The sequence below is a fragment of the Triturus cristatus genome, chromosome 1_2 (genome assembly GCF_964204655.1).
Source record: "Triturus cristatus chromosome 1_2, aTriCri1.1, whole genome shotgun sequence".
Lineage (NCBI taxonomy): Eukaryota > Metazoa > Chordata > Amphibia > Caudata > Salamandridae > Triturus > Triturus cristatus.
Window position 1 is genome coordinate 909,077,815 of NC_140580.1, and position 22,968 is coordinate 909,100,782.

The 22,968-nt window shown below is 46.0% G+C and overlaps 1 protein-coding gene across 2 annotated transcripts in view; it reads right to left on the bottom strand.

The window, feature by feature from the left end:
• Positions 1-22,968, bottom strand: part of LOC146868301 (tyrosine-protein phosphatase non-receptor type 11-like) — a 248,597-nt gene that overhangs the window by 59,256 nt on the left and 166,373 nt on the right. For both annotated transcript variants that reach the window (XM_085609654.1, XM_085609656.1), the window contains exons 7-9: positions 2,432-2,528; positions 989-1,068; positions 118-273 (exon numbers count right to left, since the gene is read on the bottom strand). In XM_085609654.1, the coding sequence (XP_085465780.1) occupies positions 118-273; positions 989-1,068; positions 2,432-2,528 (333 nt within the window). The remainder of the gene's footprint in view (positions 1-117; positions 274-988; positions 1,069-2,431; positions 2,529-22,968) is intronic.

The window sequence follows — 22,968 nt, forward strand, 5'->3', positions numbered from 1 at the left end:
AGCACAGGCTGAGACAGCTGCTCCAATACCAGTAGAATGATCTTCGAAGAATGGCATGACTGTCTAGCTTACCCATGACTAATGTAGAGCAGCACCAGCTGCCAAGAGAACACTCACCCTTCCACGCTCCACTTCTTTGGTCGTCATGACAATGACATGCGTGCCTTCCTGGTACACCATTTTCCAAAAGTCATTGATCGTGTTCTGTAGGCAGCCCTGCGTGGCAATATATACCTTCGCCTGGTCTGTACTCTTGTCATCCTCAGGGGCACTCTGTGAAGAACAAGTAGAATTTAGAGGACCATCTGACAGGAAGTAAGGAGGGAGATTAAACATGATAAACCAAACAGGAGCAGACTGCCTCAAAGGGGCACAGTTAAAAGAAGGGGCAAATGCCAAGGTAGGATGGAAGCAGAAGGTACAGTACAGGGTTATGGATGATAACTATCCATATGGTTGAGCAATACGAGGAAGTCAGTGTGACCAAGCAACGTTTAAGAGTACAGACAGAGGGGAGTAAGTGTAAGATGTAGAAAGGGAGAGGTGGAGCCCAAATAGAAACCTGGAGAATTGTGTTCTAACAAATACTACACAATAACATAAAATCTATATGTGTGTACATTATACAACTCAACTGAGCAAAATGTAATACAGGCTATGAAGAGGTGCAGGAGGCTCGAAAGAGTGGCAGAGCTTTGTGTGGGTGACAGACGAATGCTGCAGCAGGGATGATGCAGTTCCATAATGATGTGCACTAGCAAAGCTGTGAGAACGCAGGACGTAAATAAGGTTCATTGGAAGAACAGCATGTCTATGCCACTACTATTCAAACAGGTACTGAAACAGGTTCTGCTGAAAATCTACAGCACAATACAATAGTTCAAGGGAACACCCAAACAAATTGTGGAGGAGGGGCACTTACTTTTGCACAAGCTCCTTCAGCTTAAGCATTTTGTTTGACTACTATGCCTACTTAGCACCCACGTACCCTGATGTAGTTGGCGTTTATATAGTCCGAGCCTGGCACACTCGCGTCAGCATCTTGAAGTGTCACCCGTGTCGTGTCAACTATGAAGAAAGAAGCCATGTTAAATTACCAGGATTTTAATACTCCTAATATTCTGTTTTACGTCATCTGGCCTTGAGTCCCACAAGGCATGTGAAATACGTTGGACCATAAAGTTGTTTAAAGTATTTTGCAACATAAGGAAACAAGGACACATTTATTTGATAAGACCTTGCACAGTGAGAAATGTTCTGTATGAAAGATGCAGTAGGAAAATGAAATCCATGTTTATGGGGTAAGATTATAAATCAAGAAGGTTGACTTGTTTGTCCTTTCCAAAAGAAAAACATATCTTTAGACAGTTTGCATCATGCAGTGCACAGTGCCTTATCAAGGGAGAAAAGGAGGTAGACATAGAACATCTGCAAACAAGGTGGTTTGATAAGGGGCGATCATTTGTTGCTTTATGAGAGGCACTGATGTACTTATCTGCCTGGAGCCGCATTTAAAAGAGGCAGACTATCCTATGTGCATGGCTATTGTACATCTGAAAAATTATATTCTAGATCTGTTTCACTTTATGATGTATTACTTCTAAGTGGCTGCTTGGAGTTAGCATTAAAAGAAATATGCATAATGTTCGCCTCCGTGTCTTTAATGAAATCCAGATTCTCTTGTCGTGTTATTAGGAGAATCGCAATTTTACCATCTAAAGAAATAGCAGCGCAGCTTGAATTAGTCACTGATACTTGTCAAACAGGTCAGGAAGTTCTTTATAACTTTATAACAACTTTTAAACGGAGATGGTAAGGATAGAAATTGAGTAAGAACTGTGCGACTCCGATCAGGTAACCTAGCACCTACCATAAATAGACAGTTTCCTGATGCATGAGAGAGGGTTTTGTGGATAGAAGTCTAAAGTTTTGGCCACTTGAAGTCATACAGGTAGCCTACCCATGACACAAGGGTTTGGGAGCACTGTTGGACAATACCATTACTGACTTACAAGTCAAGCTGACCATGCTGGAGAGACACGCATTGATGCTCCCGCTTTAGGTTAAGTGTTCTGCAAATGGCCACGAGAGAGGTTCCCTTCAAAACAAGTTTTTCCACTGGCTTGAGTGGCACTGGAACAGGCACTACGTAGATCCTGGTAAATTAGAACTCTTTTTATATAGAGTGACATATTTGAAAACTGTTCTGCCGCATTGTTTACAAGGAAAATGAAAGGGTGCTACTCCTTATCCCAATCCTGCAAGAAGGGAACAGTAGTTCTCCATGTCCAGGGGAGGTTAGCGCTACAACTTGCTACCATGGAGCAAGGCCTGGTCACTGCTCAGTGGATAGTATGTCTCTGGTCAGAGTAAAAGGTATTCCAAAGTGCACGTCAGGCTAGTAGATAGTAGAAGGGTGGATTCAACTCACAGGGAAGGATGTTCTTGTATCTGTTTTTCGTCTTGTTCTCTGTTCTTTGACCATCCTTTCGGGGATACAAGAGCTTGCACTCCTGCTGCTGCAGCATCTACAATTAAAAGAACAGGCATCAAGTAGGCATACAAACCGGTGTAACCAGGACCTACCGGATGCCTTTGCAAAACAAAAGAAAGGATTATTCAACTGGTGTACCCCTTTTCTGTTAGAAAACATCAGTTTAAACAAAACTATGTTTTGTATCCCCTAGAGAGAAAGGAGCCTGCTAGTTACGCTGTTCATTCTGATAGGCCTTTACATACTTTGTATAATAAAAAAATTAAAAAAAAATTAAAAGAAGAAGAGGGTAGTAAAAGTGGTGTAAAAACACACACAATTCTATCTGGGTAGATAAACGACTTTCCTAAACCAAGCCTCAGTGATAAACCAGAACCCCAAAATCCTCTCTCAATGGACAACTTTTGGCAGTTCTGGAGCCGTGAAAAGCATTTACGAATTAAGTGGGTAACAGGAGTTACCAAACGCCTCTCTTGCCTAGACAAATCTATCTGAATTCAGGGCAAGTGAGGGAATTGTCTGCAGATCACCAGCGAGTTCAGTTAGACAGTTCGACTTGCTACTATATGCATAAGCACCTCCTCCTCCACCCCACCACCTCTCTTCAGATGTCTGTTTGGAAATAGAAATGCCGGAATACTTTTTACAATTGAAAAGCACAACTCAATTTGGAGAACCTGGTCCATTTATGGACCACTTCTGTACCATGCCCATCGAGCATGTCAACTTAGGTCAGTTTCTCTTCTTTGTAAAGGGGATAGAAAATCAATTTGTAGTATACATTGACCAAAGCTTTCCATTTTTCTTTTGGTCACACCGCAGTGCTGTTTCTATATGCTAGTTTTCTAGTACTGGTTCCTGGTACAGAGAAAGCTAGACCTGTAGAACTCCAGTGATCAACAGCCAATGCACATGTCTGGCATTACCTGGGAGACGTCGATAGGCATCCTTGGTCTCTTCTAAAGTGACCCACTTTAAGTATGGTGGCGGAGCTAGCAGGGAGTTAAGAGAGTCAGACAGCCATGAAGCCTTTCCACTCCAGATGACAAAAGACACCCACAGGTACTCGCCCCCATCGGAGCATTCAGCCCTCTCCCTACAAGTAGGTGATGAGCAGAAACATTAGTATGAACAAATATTCAGGTTTGTGGATGGTGCCTTCTGTGCCCTGCTCTTGTACAGCTATCTAAGTGTTCTTGATATTTGATTTGGAGGTGCCACAGCATTCCCATTTGGCAAAGCCTGAAAGGTTACCACTGTTGTGCATACGGTTACTTACAGCATGTGTTCCATCTTTCATATGCATGTGGTGGAGAAACCTGTGATTCAGCTGAAGGTGGCCACTTCAACCTTCACAACATGTGCTAGATTCACTATGAGAAGCTGATGGCACGTTCACTGTGACAAGCTGATGGAGGTCTTGCCGCATTACGGAAATCACAATTATAGGGAGTTTCTCTGAGTAGCCTCGGACTTTGAGTCTGAATACAAGGTGTCGTCTTGGTCATGACAACGGCACAAGTGGTTCTTCAATTCCTGTGCTGACACAGGAATTCTGAGGATCAGGAACAAGCTAACACTTGAACTGAGGTGAGAGGACACTGAACTGTTCCTTAAAAAAGCATTGACTAACTAGCTGTCTGCTTAACTGCAGCCCCTGGAATGATGCGTAGAGTCTAGAAGTTTGTATCTTTAACCAATGAAATCGCTCGCTTACTTGAACGAAGCCAAGCATGTTCATTCCAATCTTCTTTCTAAGCTGCTCTTCAGTTGTGGAGGAAATACAGAAACCACTGAATGTCATGAGGCTCCTCATGTTTTGTATTGTGGCCCTGATCTCAGCAAAGAGCCTTCCAAAGCAGCCCCCTTTCACTTAGTCATCTTTAGTATCTTGTGCTTCAACACTACAGAGTTTAGCACCTTCCTAGCCCTGACATTACTCATGAAGCCACGTCCAATACACACAAGAGGTGTCAACCTTATTTTTAGATGCCAAATAGCCACATGGACTGCAGCACTTGCTTTGTCCAGAAACTGTACATTGGCGGACAGCTCCACAGGAGACTGTTTTTTTTTTTTGCCTGTTGAAATGAAAAACTGTGAGGCCTCCAAACTCCATGGTTAAGTCTGTCTAAGTCACTGAGTATCTTGCCAACAAATAAGGGCGTCCATAGATGAGAACCACAAACACGTTCATGCAATAGAATGACTTTCTAGTTGGGGTCTTGTTTTGGGAAGAATTAGTTAGGGATGCCTGAATTGTGACCCTTTCCCTTATATTTTTGCGGGCTCCTGGTGTAGGTATTCGCTGATCAGCCAAGTTGACCGGGTCAGAAGAAACTCATAAGGCACAGCAGATCTTTTCAAAGCCACATGGATGACTTTCCTCTGAGTAGTCACTGTTGTAATCTTAGTCCTACGGTTCCTATTAGTCAAGACACCACACACAAGCCCCAGTACCTAGCCTATACATTGTTAACAATGGTGTAGACAGAGTGACTCAGTCCCATGGGAGTCAACAACCCCAGGCCTGAGGTTTGCAGTTTGGATTCTAATATTGAATTTGAGTGGTTGTGTAGGAAACATTTTCTAGTTTCTCTATCAAAGGTCTTATGGGAAGTGCACTGGCTATGGGAAAACCTTTATAAGAACTATGTAATGACAGTGTGCTACAGCAATACCTTGCCCCCTTTGTCGTTGCAATCTTCAGACTAAGCCCTTGCATCTGTGCTAGCTAAATCAAAGTTTGAACCACTTGGAGAAGCTGTGTGGGTCGTAAAAAGGTATTATTGGGAATAAACTTGTTTTATTTGTACTCATATATTATTAATAACCGAGCACAGAGTGGCAGTGAATAAACTAGAACGGTAATGGTTATAGGCTGGAACTTCCCAAAGAAATATAAGCACGATTGAGTTACCTGTGCCTTATAGGTCATTGGCTCTGAAACATGTTCTTTATGTTTATAGTAATCCAGATCGCTGCAAGCTCAAAGTCTTGTTGGGGCAGATTAGTGCTAAAAGCTACCGCCACAGCAGAGCTCAGTAGTGTGTGTCATTGGTTTAAAGACAGGAGAGGATTTACAAACTGATCTTCTCAGCCACTGGAACCACAGTAGATTTCAGCACATATAGAAGGTTTCTTTTTATAGCTTTTGTTACAGGTACACAAGTCTACTCACAACTGTGTGTCTTACCTGACCCTCCTTCCTGGGGGAGGGCATCGCTCACTCTCTCCAATAGTTGGCCTAGCTACACTGAGGTGCAAACTGTAGTTTTGATTCCCTTATTTTAGCCCTTCCAGATAATATTAAAGTACTCCATTGCCGAATATATGTAGGCCCCTCTCAGCATCAGTTAGTGGGTTTTTGAAGAAAACAGACATGCCAATGACATGTAAAAGGCGGTGCATGCACAAGACCATCTTGCCTTTGTGTAAGTGTTCAACAGCATCAATGACGGTCAACGCTTTCCACCCACTGCCTCTCTGCAATAATCCTTACTAGAAACACTTTAAGGTCACACTTGGGCATCCGGGCCAGAGGGAGTGGTAGCATATATTTAAGTCCTTCAAGAAATTCTTCCCAAAACAAGACCCCAACTAGAAAGTCATCCTATAGCATGAACGTGTTTGTGGTTCTCTTACTCATCTATGGAAGCCCTTATTTGTTGGCAAGATACTCAGTGACCTAGACAGACTTAACCATGGAGTTTGGAGGCCTCACAGTTTTTCATTTCAACAGGCAAACTTCCGCTTCTAAACGATGGACGATTCTGGTGGTCCTAGAGAATTTAATCTGCAGGAAACAGATTTTTGAATGTGCCTGCTTGAATTATCCCATCACGGTAGGGAAGACCTCTTTTTCAGGATGCTCTGAACTTTGTAGACCAACTCTAACCAGTCACTGGCACCTTAATTGACCCTTTTATGGAAGAAGGGGCTGTGGTGTCTTTTGTGTTCTAGAATATATTGAAGGTGAGTGGGGCCTGAACCTTTCCTCAAAACATATATTAAGTGCTAAGCAGCAGTGTGAAAGTGCTGGTTGTGGTAATTTCCCTTATCAAATATGTTGGACACATTTGGGTAAGGTTTGTGAGATGCTGGAATGTATGTTGCATCATGGTGGCGCAGACTGGAGCAAAATAGAGGACTTCAATGGCTGCAAGCGTGCTGCTCACTGACCCGATTCCTCTGAAAGGTAGGGTTTAATGGACCCAGCAGTGAGATGGGGCACTTGTACACGACGGGAACAAGGGGCTTGTTGGAGCAGTACAAATATCAGGGTGTAAAAGTGTTTTGAAAGTAATACCAGTTTTTGCTTAGTCTGAGGAACAAAGATGTGCTTGATAATATTGATATCGGTAGCAAAGAGATTGGTTTATGAGGAACAGAAAGCTCTTAATCTGGACTTCACATATAAAAGACATGTATAATAAATATTGTGCTGTCCAAGGCAATACGTTATAACAACTTTTTACTAAACAAAGTTTCTGTTTAGGAACTGGCTGTACTGATAGTAAGTGATAACTGAAAATATTTAAAGGACTTTCATTCACATAATCGTCTGAGAATCTCACAGAAGGAACAGACGGCACCTTGTATAGGACAAATATAGATGATGCTTCCTTACTTGACAATATTTTATGATTTAACTCTGGAGTTGGCTGGTTAGAAAAGACAGCAGGAGCCAGTGAAGAGCGGAATTGCTACATGAGGAATATTGATGCGTTTGTAGGTCTGGAATGGGTTGGGGACAACACTGGGGTGACCGATTGTTTACAACATTTCGCTGGCACATACTACATTGCAAGAGGTCTACTGAAAGCGTGTCTAAATGCTCCCTAATAGAAGAAATGCTCTGTTTGACATTAAAAACTTGAAAGAGTGGACACATCTCTTATCTTTTGTGGCAGAGAACTCCTGAATGCTGCTCCCAATAATGAAAAGGTCATACGCTGTTTGCATTTGAACTTGAAGTGCAGAGTAACCTTATCTTTACCAAGTAAAGTTTTAGTAGGGTTTTATAAGGAGAGCCTGTTAGCCAAGTATGCTGGAGCCATATTGATCCCACATTTATACATCCAAAAACTAAACTAGAACTAAATCTGATCCTTAACTGGAAACCAGTGAAAGGCTCTTCTGGTCAAGTTAACATTTTCTACCCAAACTCCTTTGCAAACAGTTAAGTTGGAAACTTAGCAGACCTGAACTTAGACAAATGCAGCAGTCCAACTTAAACTCACTGCAGCTACTCCCACTAGAGGATTCTGAGAATAGGCTAAGCTTAGCAAACTGACAGTCTCTCCTTTAACCTTTCCAGCCTCGGTATTAAATGGATTACCCTAGATGGAGGTGGCCCCAGGTTCCTATCCTTCGAGTTGGCCACTAGATTTTGGTAAATAAAGGAAAATCAGGTAGAGAATGCATGGACGAACACAGGCTGGTGCTGAAAAGAATAACCTCTATATTTGGATCTATATAGCTAGAGCTGGTTAAACATATGCAAACTGAGACCTGGGGAAAACAATTTACTAGCCTATAACAATTGTATTGCCTCATGAAGAGTTATACACTTAGATGCTGCTACCTAGTGCAGAGTCTGAAATTATTCAAGTCTTCTTTGTTAGTTATTTAAATGTCAAAGTGGGCATCAACCAGGGTATCTGCACTGATATTCCTGTAGGGCCTTAAAAAGCACCTCTATCATGTCTCATGTGCAGCGCCATCTTCAGATTGGGTTGAGGGGGGAGCGAGGGGAGTTATGTTTGTCCACCTTAATGGTTCGACCTGGAGAAAGCTGGCTGGGATCACATATTGATCTCTGCCATCTCCAGCTCCAAAGCTGATGATACAGTCTATTTTCTGCAGATGCATGTTCTATGCCTAGTTTAGCAAGTAGTAGTAAGGGGCGGAAGAAAGTTGAAGTCAACACAGCTTTAAATATGTTCTAGGTACCACATCTCCCACATTTGAGTCCTATTCTGAACTGACGTCAAAGCAATATTGCTAATGTAAAATGAGGAGTTCCAAGTTTCAGTTTAAAGACAAGGCAAATGTTGGACCTTGAGCTTTGCTCGAGTGCACAATTGGGCTCGAAGTGGTTTATCTGCCAGAGCCTAGTGAATTAGCATCGATAGACCCTTTTCGAACCTCAGCTTTCTTCACTAGTGGAGCCATTAATCAATAAATGACTGCTCAGTTTTTCTAATCCATTTGGTCTTTTGCAGGTAGTACATTATGGCTCTACCGACATTCAAATCCCCAAGGTTCGTTTCAGCGTTAATCCATGGATTATTAAAGAGGAAGAACGCTTTTATTGATTGGTATGAGAGGTGGCCACCTTTGGAATAAATGTGTGTACGTAATACAATATCGCCCTAGTGGACTCAACAGGACCCAACTGAAAGGACCCTGCACAGCGAGTGTCTTTAATGAGCTCATCCTTTTTAGAAAAGTAACTGCAATGAGAAATGCGGTCTTCAGTATAGAGAGAGTTAGGTCTGAAAGGATTGTATGACGTTAGAACGCGTACATTTACAACGCATACCTTTACAACTCAGTTTTTACATCGCAACATCCTTGACAACGCATACATTTACATCGCATACCACTAAAATAAAATTTTTTAAACTACATTTACAACGCATTCCATTACATCGCATTATACCTTAACAACGCATACCATTACAACGCATACCAATACATTGCATTTAAGATAAGTGTTGGATAGTGTAGGGGTAAAAATTACTATTCTAACTCCAGGGGGTGCAACAGTAGGTTAAGTGTTGAATAGTGTAGGGGTAAAAATTACTATTCTAACTCCAGGGGGTGCAACAGTAGGGTAAGTGTTGGTTAGTGTAGGGGTAAAAATTACTATTCTAACTTCAGGGGGTACAACGGTAGGGTAAGTGTTGGATAGTGAAGGGGTACTGTGCGTTGTAATGGTATGCATTGTAATGACATGCGATGTAATGCCTGCGTTGTAGTGACATGTGATGTAGTGTCATGCGTTGTAGTGAAATGCAATGTAATGGATGCGTTGTAGTGACATGCGTTGTGAAAGATGTTGCGATGTAATGACTGCGTTGTAAATGTAGTGAGATGTAATGACTGCGTTGTAAAGGTTGTTTCCCGTCTGAAATGTGCACGTTTAAGTGGTGACTCCACAAATCTGAGGAGTAGGATATTTTATGTTGCAGTTCACCATGTGGAACCCTTCAGGGGATGAGGTATGCTTTACACCAAGTGTCTCCAGCCTTATCTGTAATAACAGTCACTTATTTTCAATGCCAATCATCTCAAAGCACTGTTATGATTTGTGTTGTAATGGTGACCGCATACTACAAGATTACACTCGCAGTCACGCCATGCAAGATTGTGGACAATGAGGAGTTCATCTGGCACGGTTGCCAGGCGTAATATAAAAAAAGCTTTGTCAACGTGGAATGCCTCTATGGGGGTAATGCATAACAGCCGTAGCTGCAGTACCCCTTGCATCACAATGTAATAGTATATGTCATAAGTCTCCCCAGTGCCGCATGATTTATCACTCAAGTAGCAGCAAGAAATATATTTTGGAAATTCAGCAATTTTTCAACAAGCATCAGCTTATGAGTCCTGAAATTACAGACATTTTTGTCTCCTCGACTACACAAATTTAATTTTTGTATACATATCTTAATTTAAATACGCAAAAGCTTTTCATTTAGTAGGTTGGCCTGCAAAAGCTACTTGGCTGGAGAAGCCTGCATTAGACAGTCCATAAAGGCCTTTATCACTTGAATTCTAGACAATGATCCAGTCACTTGGGTTTCCTTATGATGAGCATTTGAAACATCCTGATACAAACACAAGAGGGCCTTTTTTGGTAAGATTCAGAAAGTATATGATATGAGGCCCTGACTAAGAAGGGGATCCGGGGTGTTGATAACCATATTCCAATCCCCTTACATTTCTAACAGTAACTTTGGCAGCGAAGCTGGTGTGTGGGGACGGAATGGTTGCTATTTCAGAGTAGAATTGGGTGGAGATTAGAGGAAATGTTGATGACTGAGTGAGAGAAAAAGAGAGACAGCTAGAGGTGGTGAATGCCGCACCATCTTTGGTGGGCGATGGTTCTTAGCCCCTTCTTGCTTTCGTCGGTGCACATGAGCCCGCAATATTTGAAGACTCATGGCGTACATTACTTCCATGTTTACTCTGCGGATCTGGGAGGTTTTGAGAGATGTGGTAGACACCCCCTTTTTTCAATCCTATTGAAAGTGCGTGCCACTGGCTCCATTAGAGGTAAGGAGTTTGCTATCCTGGTGTCTCCCGGTCTTTAATTCTTATTATTCTATCCCCTGTCTGTCTCTCCGCTTATCACGGAGCCCGGACGCCTTAGTGTTTTTCTAGTTTTATCAAGCCCTAGACCCCCAACGTTTAATTTAATGTTGCGACCCACTTTTTCCTTAATATTTATTTTTTCCATACATTCTTTTCCAGCCTTTCAATTTTGGACATCTGATTTTCTCCAATATAAATATGCATCTATAGATTATGGTGTATTAGCAACATAGCATATCAGAGGTAACTCTCGGTTAAAACGTGTTGCTGTATTTTGTTGGTGGTTTGGCGAGCCCCATAATTTCACTGGGGGGGCTTTTAACACCATATCTATTTTTTTATTTTTGTCTCCACGATGTTTCCCCCACCTTTTTTCTCTGTTTTTTTCACTGTTCTTTACTACAGACTATTCCTAACCTCGCGTGCAGGTACGTTCTTTTTCTCCACTTTCTCCATTCATCCCGACACGTTGTATTTATTGCAGCCTCGTTTATTATCTTGGGACCTGCACCCCTATTATCCGTCCATATTCTGGATGCTATCCCTTCAAAAGGAATATATCTATCTAGCTCCTGGACTCTGTATTCGATTCTCTTCATCACCAGATACAATCCTTCTTACGGGTAAGTTCCCGAGTATACGTATACTCAATTACTGTGGATATCTATAACTAGACAATTTCTTGTCTTTATTCTATTTCTTGCGTATTTTCTTTCTTTATATTTACTCACATATTTTTATTCTGTGCTACTTAGTGGTGGATATTTACTGGGAACGCGGTGGCGTACCAAATACAGCTGGTCTTGCGTTGTTTTTTTTTTTGAAACCGTTTATTGCAATCTCAAATATATACAGGCATGGGCCTACAACCTTCCGGCCGGCCGCTAAAGTGACAGAAGCAAATGACATATATACAATAAGGCACTTGACTTTGCAGAGACGATAAAACAGGAGGTATCAACAACGTGGGCCACATGACTCTGAGCCCACAATACGGTTTCGTTTTATACAACACAACAACATAAAACCACACCCGCAAGGCAACCCGCGATCGAAAATGACAACACGTGCTCCTCCAGTGGGGGACCCCAACCATCCAAAGAAATCCAGAGAGGGAAAGGGAGACAGATCCGGGACTGGGAGAACAATGTGTCCGGGGCTGAGGGAGGGGGTCAACTAGGGGGATGGAGCTGGTGAAGTGGGAGGCAACAACGGCGGCTCGCAAATACCCCCGCGGTAGGCGTTCCAGGGGCCCCATATCTTCACCCATGCCCCAGGCTTACCCCGCGCCACATACACCACCTTTTCTCGGAACATGCACCAATCCATGTGTTCTTTCCAGGCCGACACCGCCGGGGGTCTCTGGGATCCCCACAGTTGAGCAATGTCACGTTTAGCTATCATATATCCCAGAGTCACCCATCGCGTCTGCGGAACCGAGTAATCGGTCGGTTCCCACACATTCAGCAAGCATCTCCTCGCTTCAGGCAACAGCGCGACATGCGTAACCGCTCGCAGGACCTCATGCACACCACGCCAGAATCGCTCCACCCTCGGACATTCCCACAGAATATGCAAAAAAGTCGCCAAAGCACCACACCCACGCTTACACAATCCATCCTCGGCATAGCCCATACGCAGAAGCCTTGGCCCCGTCATATACACCCTGTGGAGTATCTTAAGCTGGACGAAGCGAAGGCGAGCCGGGATGGCCACCTCCTTCGGAGAGGCCACCGCGGAGGTCCAGTCCTCGTCGTCCAACTCCAGCCCATCGGCAACCCAAGCCTCGCGGAGACCAGTCAGTAAGCCCGAGCGGTCATTTATCAATTTCTTGTAAATGAGGGAGATCGTGCTGTCCGGAACGTGGCCATCTAGCACTCTATCCTCCAGGGGGGAGGACTCCGGGATGGAGGCCACGTCTGGGAAGACGGAACCTAGTGCGTGACGGACCTGCAGGTAGCGAAAGTATTCACTGCCCTGCAGCTGAAACTCCGCCTGCAGCGTCTCGAATGTTTTGAATCCTCCCCTCGTCCAGAGATCTCCCACTGTACTGATGCCTATCATGTCCCACCGCTCGAAGCCCTTCGAGGTCCACAAAGAGCCCAGCCTCTCCGACGCATACAACGGTGACGCTCGGGTCAAACGGTCCTTCCATCCCATAGCTGCATTGGCCGCGTGCCATACTCGCACCATGACACGCGTGGGTCCCGTCAAGCGGGAATCGGGCACGCTAGTGTAGAGCGCTCGATTGTAGTCGCCACCGGGCAGGAGCATTTTGTCCATTTCAAATGCCGGGTTTAGGGCGGGCCCATAGAAACCGTGATTAATTGCAGCTAACTGGGAGGCCCAGTAATACCGCTTGATATCCGGGAGGGCAATCCCTCCGTCGTACCACGGGAGCGTCAATTTTGCCAGAGCTATACGCGGCCTCCCGTCCCAAAACAGACGGCGCTGTAAGCTTTCCACCTCACGGAAATAGCGCGCCGGGACCAAGTCCATAGTGTTCTGGAGAGCGTACAGAAAGCGCGGCAATTACATCATCTTGAACAACGCCGCCCGACCGAGCGGCGAAAGCGGCAAGCGCCGCCAGCGCACGACGTCCTCCTTCAAGCGCTGGAGGGGGGGAAGCAAATTTCGCTCGTAGCGGGCCACCGGGTCCAGCGTAATATAGACCCCCAGGTATCGAAATCCCTGCGAGGCAATCTGGATCGGACAGCCCCGAGGGAGGACAGGAGCCTCCCCGGAAAGCACATAGATACAGGATTTAGCCCAGTTGATGACAAGGCCTGAATTACGGCCAAAGGAGCGCAAAACATCGACCAGGACAATCAGTGACTTGCGCGGGGAGGCTAAGTACAAAAGGATATCGTCAGCGTAGAGGGACACGCGGTCCTCATACTCGGGGGTCCAACGGAGACCACGGATAGAAGGGTGCCACCGCAGCCACTCCGCCAGGGGTTCCAAGGCCAGTGCAAAAAGGAGCGGCGACAGGGGACAACCCTGTCGCGTGCCCCGTCCCAGCACGAATGGGGCCGAGACTCGACCATTCACCACCACCTGTGCCAATGGGTCCGAGTACAACAATTTAACCCAACTGATGAATCCCGGGCCAAATCCAAATTTCGCCAGCATCGCCCAGATGTAGGGCCATTCGAGCGTGTCGAACGCCATGGTGGCGTCCAAGGACGCCAAGATGGCCGGCTCCCTCACGAACGGAACACGCGCGAGCACCCCGTGCAAGCGCCGCAGATTAAGGGCCGTATTGCGATGGGGAATAAAGCCGGACTGGTCTTGGTGGACCAAATCGCCCACCACGCCGACCAGCCGGTTGGCGAGCACCTTGGCGAGGATTTTAGGCTCCGCGTTCAAGAGCGAGATAGGCCGGTAGGATGTGACCCGGTCTCGCGGTCTCCCCTCCTTGTGGATAACCACGATGGAAGCCAGACGCTGGTCCGGCGGGACGGAGCCCCGCGAGTGGGCCGCAAGGAACATTGCGCGGAGGTGGGGCGCCAGTACATCCGGTCGCAGTTTATACAACTCGATAGGAATGCCGTTCGGGCCCATGGCCTTGCCAGAAGCGACCGAGCGGATGGCGAGGGCAATTTCGTCCGAGGTGGGGGCGGCATCCATCAACTCCCTGTCCTCCATTGAGAGGGAGGGCAGCGCGATGTCACGCAGCAGGGCATGGGAATCTTCCTCCGGGCAGGGAGAAACCGGGGAATATACCTCACGGAAATAATCTGCAAAGCAAGAGACAATGCCTTCCGGCTCAGCAACACGTACACCATCCATTCTCTCAATCAGCGGGACCACACGACTAGCTCTCTCCTTCTTATCCAACCACGCAATCAACTTGCCAGCCTTATCACCCACATCATACAATCGCCCCTGTTGCTCTCTGCTGAGGCCCCTGGCCGCCTCCGTGACGAGGGACCTATAGGCCGCCTGCTTAAGGTGTAGAACGTGCAGCGCAGCGTCAGTCACCCCACTCCCCAGATCACCCTCCAGTTCAGTAATTTCGGTCTCCACCCGGGTCACCTCCTCCTGGGCGCGCCTCCGGGCATGGGAAATAAAGGAGAGGGCCTCCCCTCTAAGCACTGTCTTGAAAGCCTCCCACAGGGAGATGGCCGACGGGACAGACCCCACATTCTCCTCAAAATACCGTTGCAAGGATTTAATCAAGTCCGCACGAATCGTGGGGTCACGCAGGTACCAGGCATTGATCGGAGCTACCCTGCCCTCCCCCCTCGGGAAGACATCAAAGTGCAACAGGTGTGGGGAATGATCTGAAATACCCCGCGCCAGATGGCGCACCTCCCCCACTCTCCCGGCATAGGCCGCAGGGACAAGGACATGATCAAGCCGCGAAAGGCTACCATGTGCCCCCGAATGGAAGGTGTATTGCAGCTGAGTGGGATGCTTTAGACGCCAACAGTCCACCAATCCCAGTGTGTCCAAAAGGCCAGACAGCCACGCTTGTGCCCGGGGGAGGTCCCTAGGGGGATAGCGATCCATAGTCCCAGAGGCCACAGCATTGAAGTCCCCCCCAACCACCAGAAGCCCCCCCGGAAGGTCAAGCAGGAGGCGTCCCAGGTCCGCAAAGGTGGTGGACTGTAACCCCGGTGGGACGTACACTGAGACAAAGACGACTACTTTGCCCTCCATTCTCCCCACCAAGACAGTGTAGCGTCCCCTCTCATCATGGCGCACCTCGTCTATTTCTAGCGGGAGCGAGGTCTTGACCATAATGCCCCACCCCTCGTGAGCCTGATGTAAAGCCCGAGTGGGCCACCAAACGATAGCCACGCCGATTCATGGCACAAAAGGAGTTACCAATGAGGTGTGTCTCCTGCAAAAAGACCACATCAGGTGAAATCCGTTTCAGATATTGCAGGACCACACCCCGCTTAATCCTATCACCCAGTCCGTTAACGTTCCAGGACAACAAAGTCAGGTCCCTACCCCCCCATCACATACAGAAGCCATCATTTGTCCCCCCGAGAGCATCTCCAAAACACCAATACAATGAAGGGTTTGCCTTGCGGTAGAAACGAACCACACCCCACCCCAACCCACCCATCCCAACAGAACTCCCCCCACCCTGCACGCCTGCATGAGCCCAAACAGCCCCCCCAAAGTGCAGTGTGCCTGTCGCCCCATAGAAAGAAAACTAACTAGTCCCCCAGAGGAGGAGGGAGATCCCCCAAGAGACCCCACACGACCTCCACAGGAGGGGAACTTACCCTAACAGTCAATGGTGACAATAACACAGTCCAGAGCAGGGCCTACCATTAGACCCTCAGTCCTGATCCGGCGGGCCCTCCCCACCAACCGCTCCCCCCCCCACCCCCCCGGCCCCGATCTCCGGGCAAAGTGTCCAGCCAGTCCCCGGCCGCTTCGGGACGATCAAAAAAGTGCGTGCGGCCATCCACCTCCACCCTCAGCTTAGCCGGAAAAAGCATCGCATATTTGAGATTCAGGTCCCGTAGGCGACGTTTGACACCGAGAAAGCTCAGTCTCTGCTTTTGGACCGCCGGAGTAAAGTCAGGATAGAAATTTATATCCATATTATCAAGTCTGACCGGCCCTTGTAGCCTGGAAGTCTGCAGGATAGCGTCCCTGTCCCGAAAATTGAAAATCCGGGCGATGAGGCCTCGGAGGGGCTCCGGTCTTAGGCCTACCCCCGGGGACCCTGTGGGCACGTTCCACTGCAAAGAATTTACTCAGCCCCCGAGGCTGGAGATGGGTGAGGACCAGGTCCTCCACAAACAGGTCCGCTGCCTCTGCCTCGCGTCCTTCCGGCACCCCGATAATGCGGACGTTGTTTCTCCGGGCCCGACCCTCGGAATCCTCCAGTCGACGATGCATCAGGGCGCTCGCCTGGCCAAGCCTGCGCACCTCCTGTTGGAGGGCCGCCACGATGTGAGGCCCGAGGTAGAGTGGGCCAAAGAATCGACCCGGTCATTTGTTTTTGACAGATCGGCTCTCACGAGGCCCACGTCCACGAGGACCGAGTCGATCTTCTGCGCCAGAGTGTCAAAGCGCTGGTCCACCGAGGCCTTCATCTCGGCGATGGCGCCCATGACGTCTCGGAGGGTCAGGTCCGTGGGCAGAGCAGGAGCATCAGTCGGGCCCGTAGGGGACCTACGCAGCGCCTCTGGAGACCCCTTCTGGAGGGTGTAGCGATCCATGTTGTTGGATTGATGGGCCGCGCCACGACTGGTCGACTTCACCTTAGCCCGGTCGCCATCTTGTTTTGTGGCCATGGTCCCCAAATCGAGCCAATCTCCTCAAAAAAGGGGGGTAGACAATCCCGTTCAAGGGCTCCGGGGGGGGGGGCGACCACCGCTCCGCAGGACGGACCGCAGCCGGCGGGCCGGCAGGGCACCCCAACGAGGCCACACCACCTCACACCGCCCCGCGACCCTACCTCGCCTGGCAGCAAGGAGGGCGCAAAAGCGAAAGCGAAAGTGCGGGGTGCGCGAGTCGCCCAGCCTTGCCCGCCGCTGTTATTCACTTTGTCGCCGGATCGCCCCACAACTCCAGTACGGGGGGCCGGTGTGGAGAAGGCCGCAAACCTTAATCGGTGCTCCCGCCGGTGTCCGAAGTCCGAATTGAAAACGGAAAACGGGCGTCACCTCAGTTCGGGTTCACAAACACAGTCCCCTCATCTAGGACAGGATTCGGTCAGGATTTATGCAGGAGGTCGCGGAGGCCCTCGGGAGCCTCGCACCTACGCGGCCATCTTGGGTGCGCGCTAGGCTCCTCCCTCCTGGTCTTGCGTTGTTGGTCCCTCTCATGGACATCCCTCCCGGTGGAAAACATTATTAGTTTCACACTCTATTTGGTCTATTCTCACATTATATCTTGGCATGATAACTAGCCACGGGTACTTATGATGTTTGATTATCAAATTTGGAAGGACTGGATGTATTTATCTTTTAACCTTTATCTTAATGGGATTCAATGGATGAACTCCGTTATATCTTTGCACTTATTTTTTCGGGGGAATTTCACGCTCTGTTTTTATAGTATGCCCATAGCATTCTATGGTGGTTAGCCATATTCTTTAGATATAGACAATTGTATTTATGCCTATAATTGGAGCCTTATTTTGATTCTCAGCCTGTCACAAGATTACCACCCAGGATATCCTTGTTTTGACCTTGGTGGTTATCCCTCTATGCCCTGAGCAAGGTGTCACCTTATCCCTGGAGTTTCAACGAAGCGCAAGTTGGTGCTGCCTTTGTGTTATATAGTGAATTACAAAGAAATATATTGTAATAATGTTTTGCAGCTCATTATAATTTCCATTTTTGTGAAATTGTCTATTCAAGTCTACTAGAATTATTGTACCATTGGACAACCAACTACGACAGACTTTAAAATGTTTTTTCTTTTGTTCAATTCCATTTTTAGTGTGCCGAGTATGAGAGAGTATGGGGAATGACTGACTTGTCTGTTTATATTGTGAATAATGGTTGGGTGGCTGTTTTTTTTTATTAATGTATAATGATAAATATGTCATGCAGTGGAATTTTAGAAGTATTTAGCTATATGATAAGTCACATGTTTTGTGACATGAGTGATTGTTCTTTGTATGCTTTATTGGTGTTAAAATAAGCAATATATGAAAACAAAAATAAAACAAACAAAAAGTTTCTTGTTATTTGTAGGTCTGTAGCGCCTCTTAATTTAAATTATCTTTATAAATCTCAGGAGTTATACCCTACTATTTTTGTACTTGTGACTGTTGCACCTGTTGCATTTTTTCCAGGCTCCTACTGTAAATGATGGGCGGCTCCTCCGCTATGGTGGAGGAGCATAGCCCCACTAACAAATAAAATGATAAGAAAACCATTTTTATTATTATTTTATTTTTCTTACCTTATTGCCAGCCGAGTCGAGCTTCAGGGCGGGGCCATAGGCAGTAGGGAGGAGTGGTAGGCACTGTCTTAGGACAGCAAAATAGACATGCGCACTTAGGTTTTTCCAACCCATCTGTGTTGTACAGCCAGGTTGGAGAAAAGCTGAAGGATCCCTGACCGAGTGTTAAACTAGCCCGATCAGGCCAATCCAGGCGCTGCTCTCATGCTAGGTATAGCATCAGAGCAGCATCTGGATTGGTTGGGGGGGCCTGTGCAGTGAAGCCCATCCACTTCCGGGATGAGAGGAGCAACGAGGAGGCTGGGAGCGGAGCAGTAGGTAAGTCTTTTTATTTTAAAAACCCCAAACCGCCCCCCGTCCCCCTGCCTACCACTGTACTATAGCGGCAGCCACTACTGTGTAAACCTACGTTTCAAGAGTAAATTACACTGGATCTCCGTAGTGGGCACTCATCTTTCCAATGTAACAGTAACACCATCTTATATTAGGTCTTTTAAACATCGCAGAGAATCGCCAGATACATCTGTGGTTGTTTTAAGTATCTGAAATATTTCACTTCAGGAACCTTGCTGTCGAGCACATGAAATCTTGATTCATACAAGTGAGTTCCACGTTCTCTTGTGACAAGGTTCACACGTTCACACGCATCCTGATTATCATATGGGGTGTTGTCACTGACTGTAGTAAATGGAAGCACCACAACTATCTTGCCCATTTTGTGGCTTACTGAACACCTGCTATATCAACAGAGTTGATAACAAAGCATGCTCAAATATCTTGTATCAACTTTCCAAAGGGCTGTACACTCTGGCACCATGTATGGGTGCCTGGATGGATATTATAACAGATAACACAGCTATATTTGATTGGTGCCTTAACTGAAGTTCTCCTAAATGGCTGAATTGCCCGTTTTCTAATCGGGAGAGTCTACTCATTTGCAACATGATGAGAAGGTTATGATTTGTAACCCTGGTTCTTCTAGTACCATGAGCAACGTTCCTCATTCTAGTGCCGAGTGACATACTTTGGACAATAGGGGTGATTGTACCCTTTCCTTTTTCCAAGATGCATTACATGTGTGTGGTGTTTGTTCATCAAGATGCATTGCCTTGTTCTTTATGTATGGAACTTGGCTTAAGCTTACTCATCCAAATTCCAGTACATTTATATGCATATTTGTTTTTAGGTTTGAACACTTGACCCAAGCTAGGCATCTCCTCATTTGTTCCCTCTAACAAGTCGGGAATGGGTCTTTAATAATGCTCCCGGGGTGACACGTCAAGACAGATCTTTTCACTACTCATTTATATATTCCATTTTTACTTTGTTACTACCACTAGATCCTCCAAACCACTAATGCTCAGGCATTGTTCTTTGTGAACCTACTCCTGCGTGGTACTCATCTACTGATGCTCATTTGGAATAAGGTAAATACAAGACGCCATTAACCCCAATATTTTCGCCACTTTCCTTGCTGTCCGAGAATGTTATGTTAGGTGAATGGGTGGAATGCTTTTTCTGAAAGGAAGCTATTATTTTCTCTGTCAGAAAGATTAACACTGTCCAATTGTCTTGTTGGGTGGGGATTCATTCCCACTCCTTTGGATTCACTATGAACCTCAATTGTTACAGGGTATTTACTGCTATACAGACTTTTAGGTCTTCCCCTTTCCCAGCCAGCTGTCCTGGTAAGGATACCATTCAACTGTAAGCATGGCTTTCCTTAAGATTGTCAACCTGAAGCTCTTGGTACTAATTCACTAGTTCAATAGTTTTGTGTTTATGAATGGGCTGACCATCTCGCCTTTTATCAGTACAAGAAAGTACATGAAGAACAATTTGTGTTTCTCCTGCATTTGCTTCATGCGGACCCATATGGGTCCCTTCATTCATGGCTATCCATATTCTGATGGATAACAGGTGTCTGTTCCATCTGAGCACTGGGAGCTGTAAAGTTTATTCTGGGTGCAAGCTCAGGTCAGGAAGACCCTAAGTTGGGTATTAATTTCTCGAAATTCTTTTTGACTTGAGAGGGGGTGTCTACATCAAAGGCAATATCCTCTGTTATTTTAGAATCCAAGCTTTTTGATGTTCTCTAAAGAACTGCCTTCAACGTAATATCTTTGGAGGTTTCACTAAGAGATGAGCATTCGTTTTGACAGAGATGCCTCGGGCTCTAATTCATGGATGAGCTTGAAAAGTTTTTTTGACACCAGTGTGGGGCTTATAGAGCAACTTTTTTTCGGTGACAGTATGTGCAGAGTTTTGCCAGGGCTGAGCCAGTTTCTTGCTTGCCAGTGACAGTTCAGGTATTTTAACCCCAAAGGTGGTTCTGAATGTTGTTTCTTGGTGAATTAAAGTACGGCTCACAAGACACAATCTTAAGGTATCTGCACACTTTGAAGGTTTACGATCAGAAGGCTTGGAGCTTTTGGGCCCTCGGGAATGGGATCTTCACTAGGGGCACCGAATTACATTTTCTTAATAGAAGATCATGTGCAATAGTCATCCCATTTTAGACTTGAAATTCTCGAAGTTACATCTGGATTACCCATCAGCATCTTCTCAGAAAGGCTCAACAGCCTCAGCATTTTCTCAGCCAGACCTACCTTCCAGACACTGTGACCTAAGCCCAATGCCTCCATCTTGAGCTTGCAGTGTCATCAGCTAGAATTTATATAGTCTCTTACACTTTTCTTTGATGGTCCTTTAGAAGACCACGGTTAAAAACTTGATGCTTGTCTAATCAAGGAACTTTCAGTAGAAAAGCAATAAATAAAGGACTATTTCCCATGGGCAAGAGAGACTTCAGTCTCAGGAACCTCCAAATTAGACAAATTGTTAACATTTCAGTACACCTTGCCCTAATGGACTCTTGAAAAATTAAAGTAGAATCGTTCTTGCCATGGATCTGCCACATCAACTCTTATTTATATTATGCTTTCTTTACCCTCCCTCAGAAAATCTTCTGCTCTGTGCAAGGGTGACAACATGCTGGTGTAAAAAGACTTTTTGAGAAGACAGGAAGCATGAGGAAAGGTGGAACTACTTTTCAGAGTAATAAAGGACTCTCTATACAGAAACTCTCCATTGAGTCCTTCCTACACCTTTAACCATTTTACAAGAAAAAATACTAGCATTTTTAACCCTGCAGATGGTGAGAGAACACACAACAAGTGAATCTAGACCGAAATCAAGCTGCTAAAATGATTTACCAAGAAACACATGCTGTAGTTGGTCTACTGTTTAATAAGAAAAACAAAAAGGGGGAGTAGAGAGGTACCACTCAACCTGAGTGGTGGAGGTGAATACGTCCTCCCAAGATTCAGTCAATAAACATAGTGATCCACCAACAGATGTATAAGTAAGTCAAAATTTCCCCAGATATCTGCCTGCAGACATAGGAGGCACAGCTCATTGAGACATACACACCTCCTCCCCCCACTTTTTATTAATACCAGCTCATAGGTATATTAAAAATCTTTTAGACCGACGAGCCGGGTATTTATCTCACTTTCTCAATTCACCCCCGACCTTTCCTCTCACACCCTACCAAAACACATAGTTGTCTCACAAAACCAGTGCTCCCACGTACACGTAGGTCGTAGCACGTCCCGTCCCGTAGAGGGGCGGGAAGACCCCTATGATGAAGCATGACACCAAGGGCCCTTTTGGTGTGTGAGGGGTATTTAAACAACTAGTGTGTACTTTCCACCATTGTGGGGTTCTACACTTTATCTGGGGAAATTTTGACTTACTTATACATCTGTTGGTGGATCACTAGGTCTACTGTTTAAGTGAGGATTAGAACCTAATTTCTGGGTTTCAGTAGCGCATCTTAGATCACATACCCTCCGGTGACCCCATACCATTGCCACTGGCTTCTCTTAATTGGGTTTATTTTTAAAATAAAATAAGAGATGCATGTCGTAGCACATGAAAATGAAAACATATCATATTGTACCTTTTTTAAAATTTAAAGATGAAGTGGAAAGTAAGGGATGCTCTTGAAGACCAGGACACTTTCTGCACACGTTTGAAGGATGAAACCTGGGTTCCTATAAGTCAGTGTACAACAATGCTCTACTTTTGGCTGGTGGTGTGCTGCCACGTTTTCATATTAACATTGCAACTGTGCGTTGCGAATTGCATCCACATCTGGGGCAGTTGATTTTCTGCTGAGCGAGTGGATTTGTTAGAGCAGCTTAATTACACTCATTTCTGCCCCTTTGCCTGCAGATTTGTTTTTTAGCCTGTGTTTT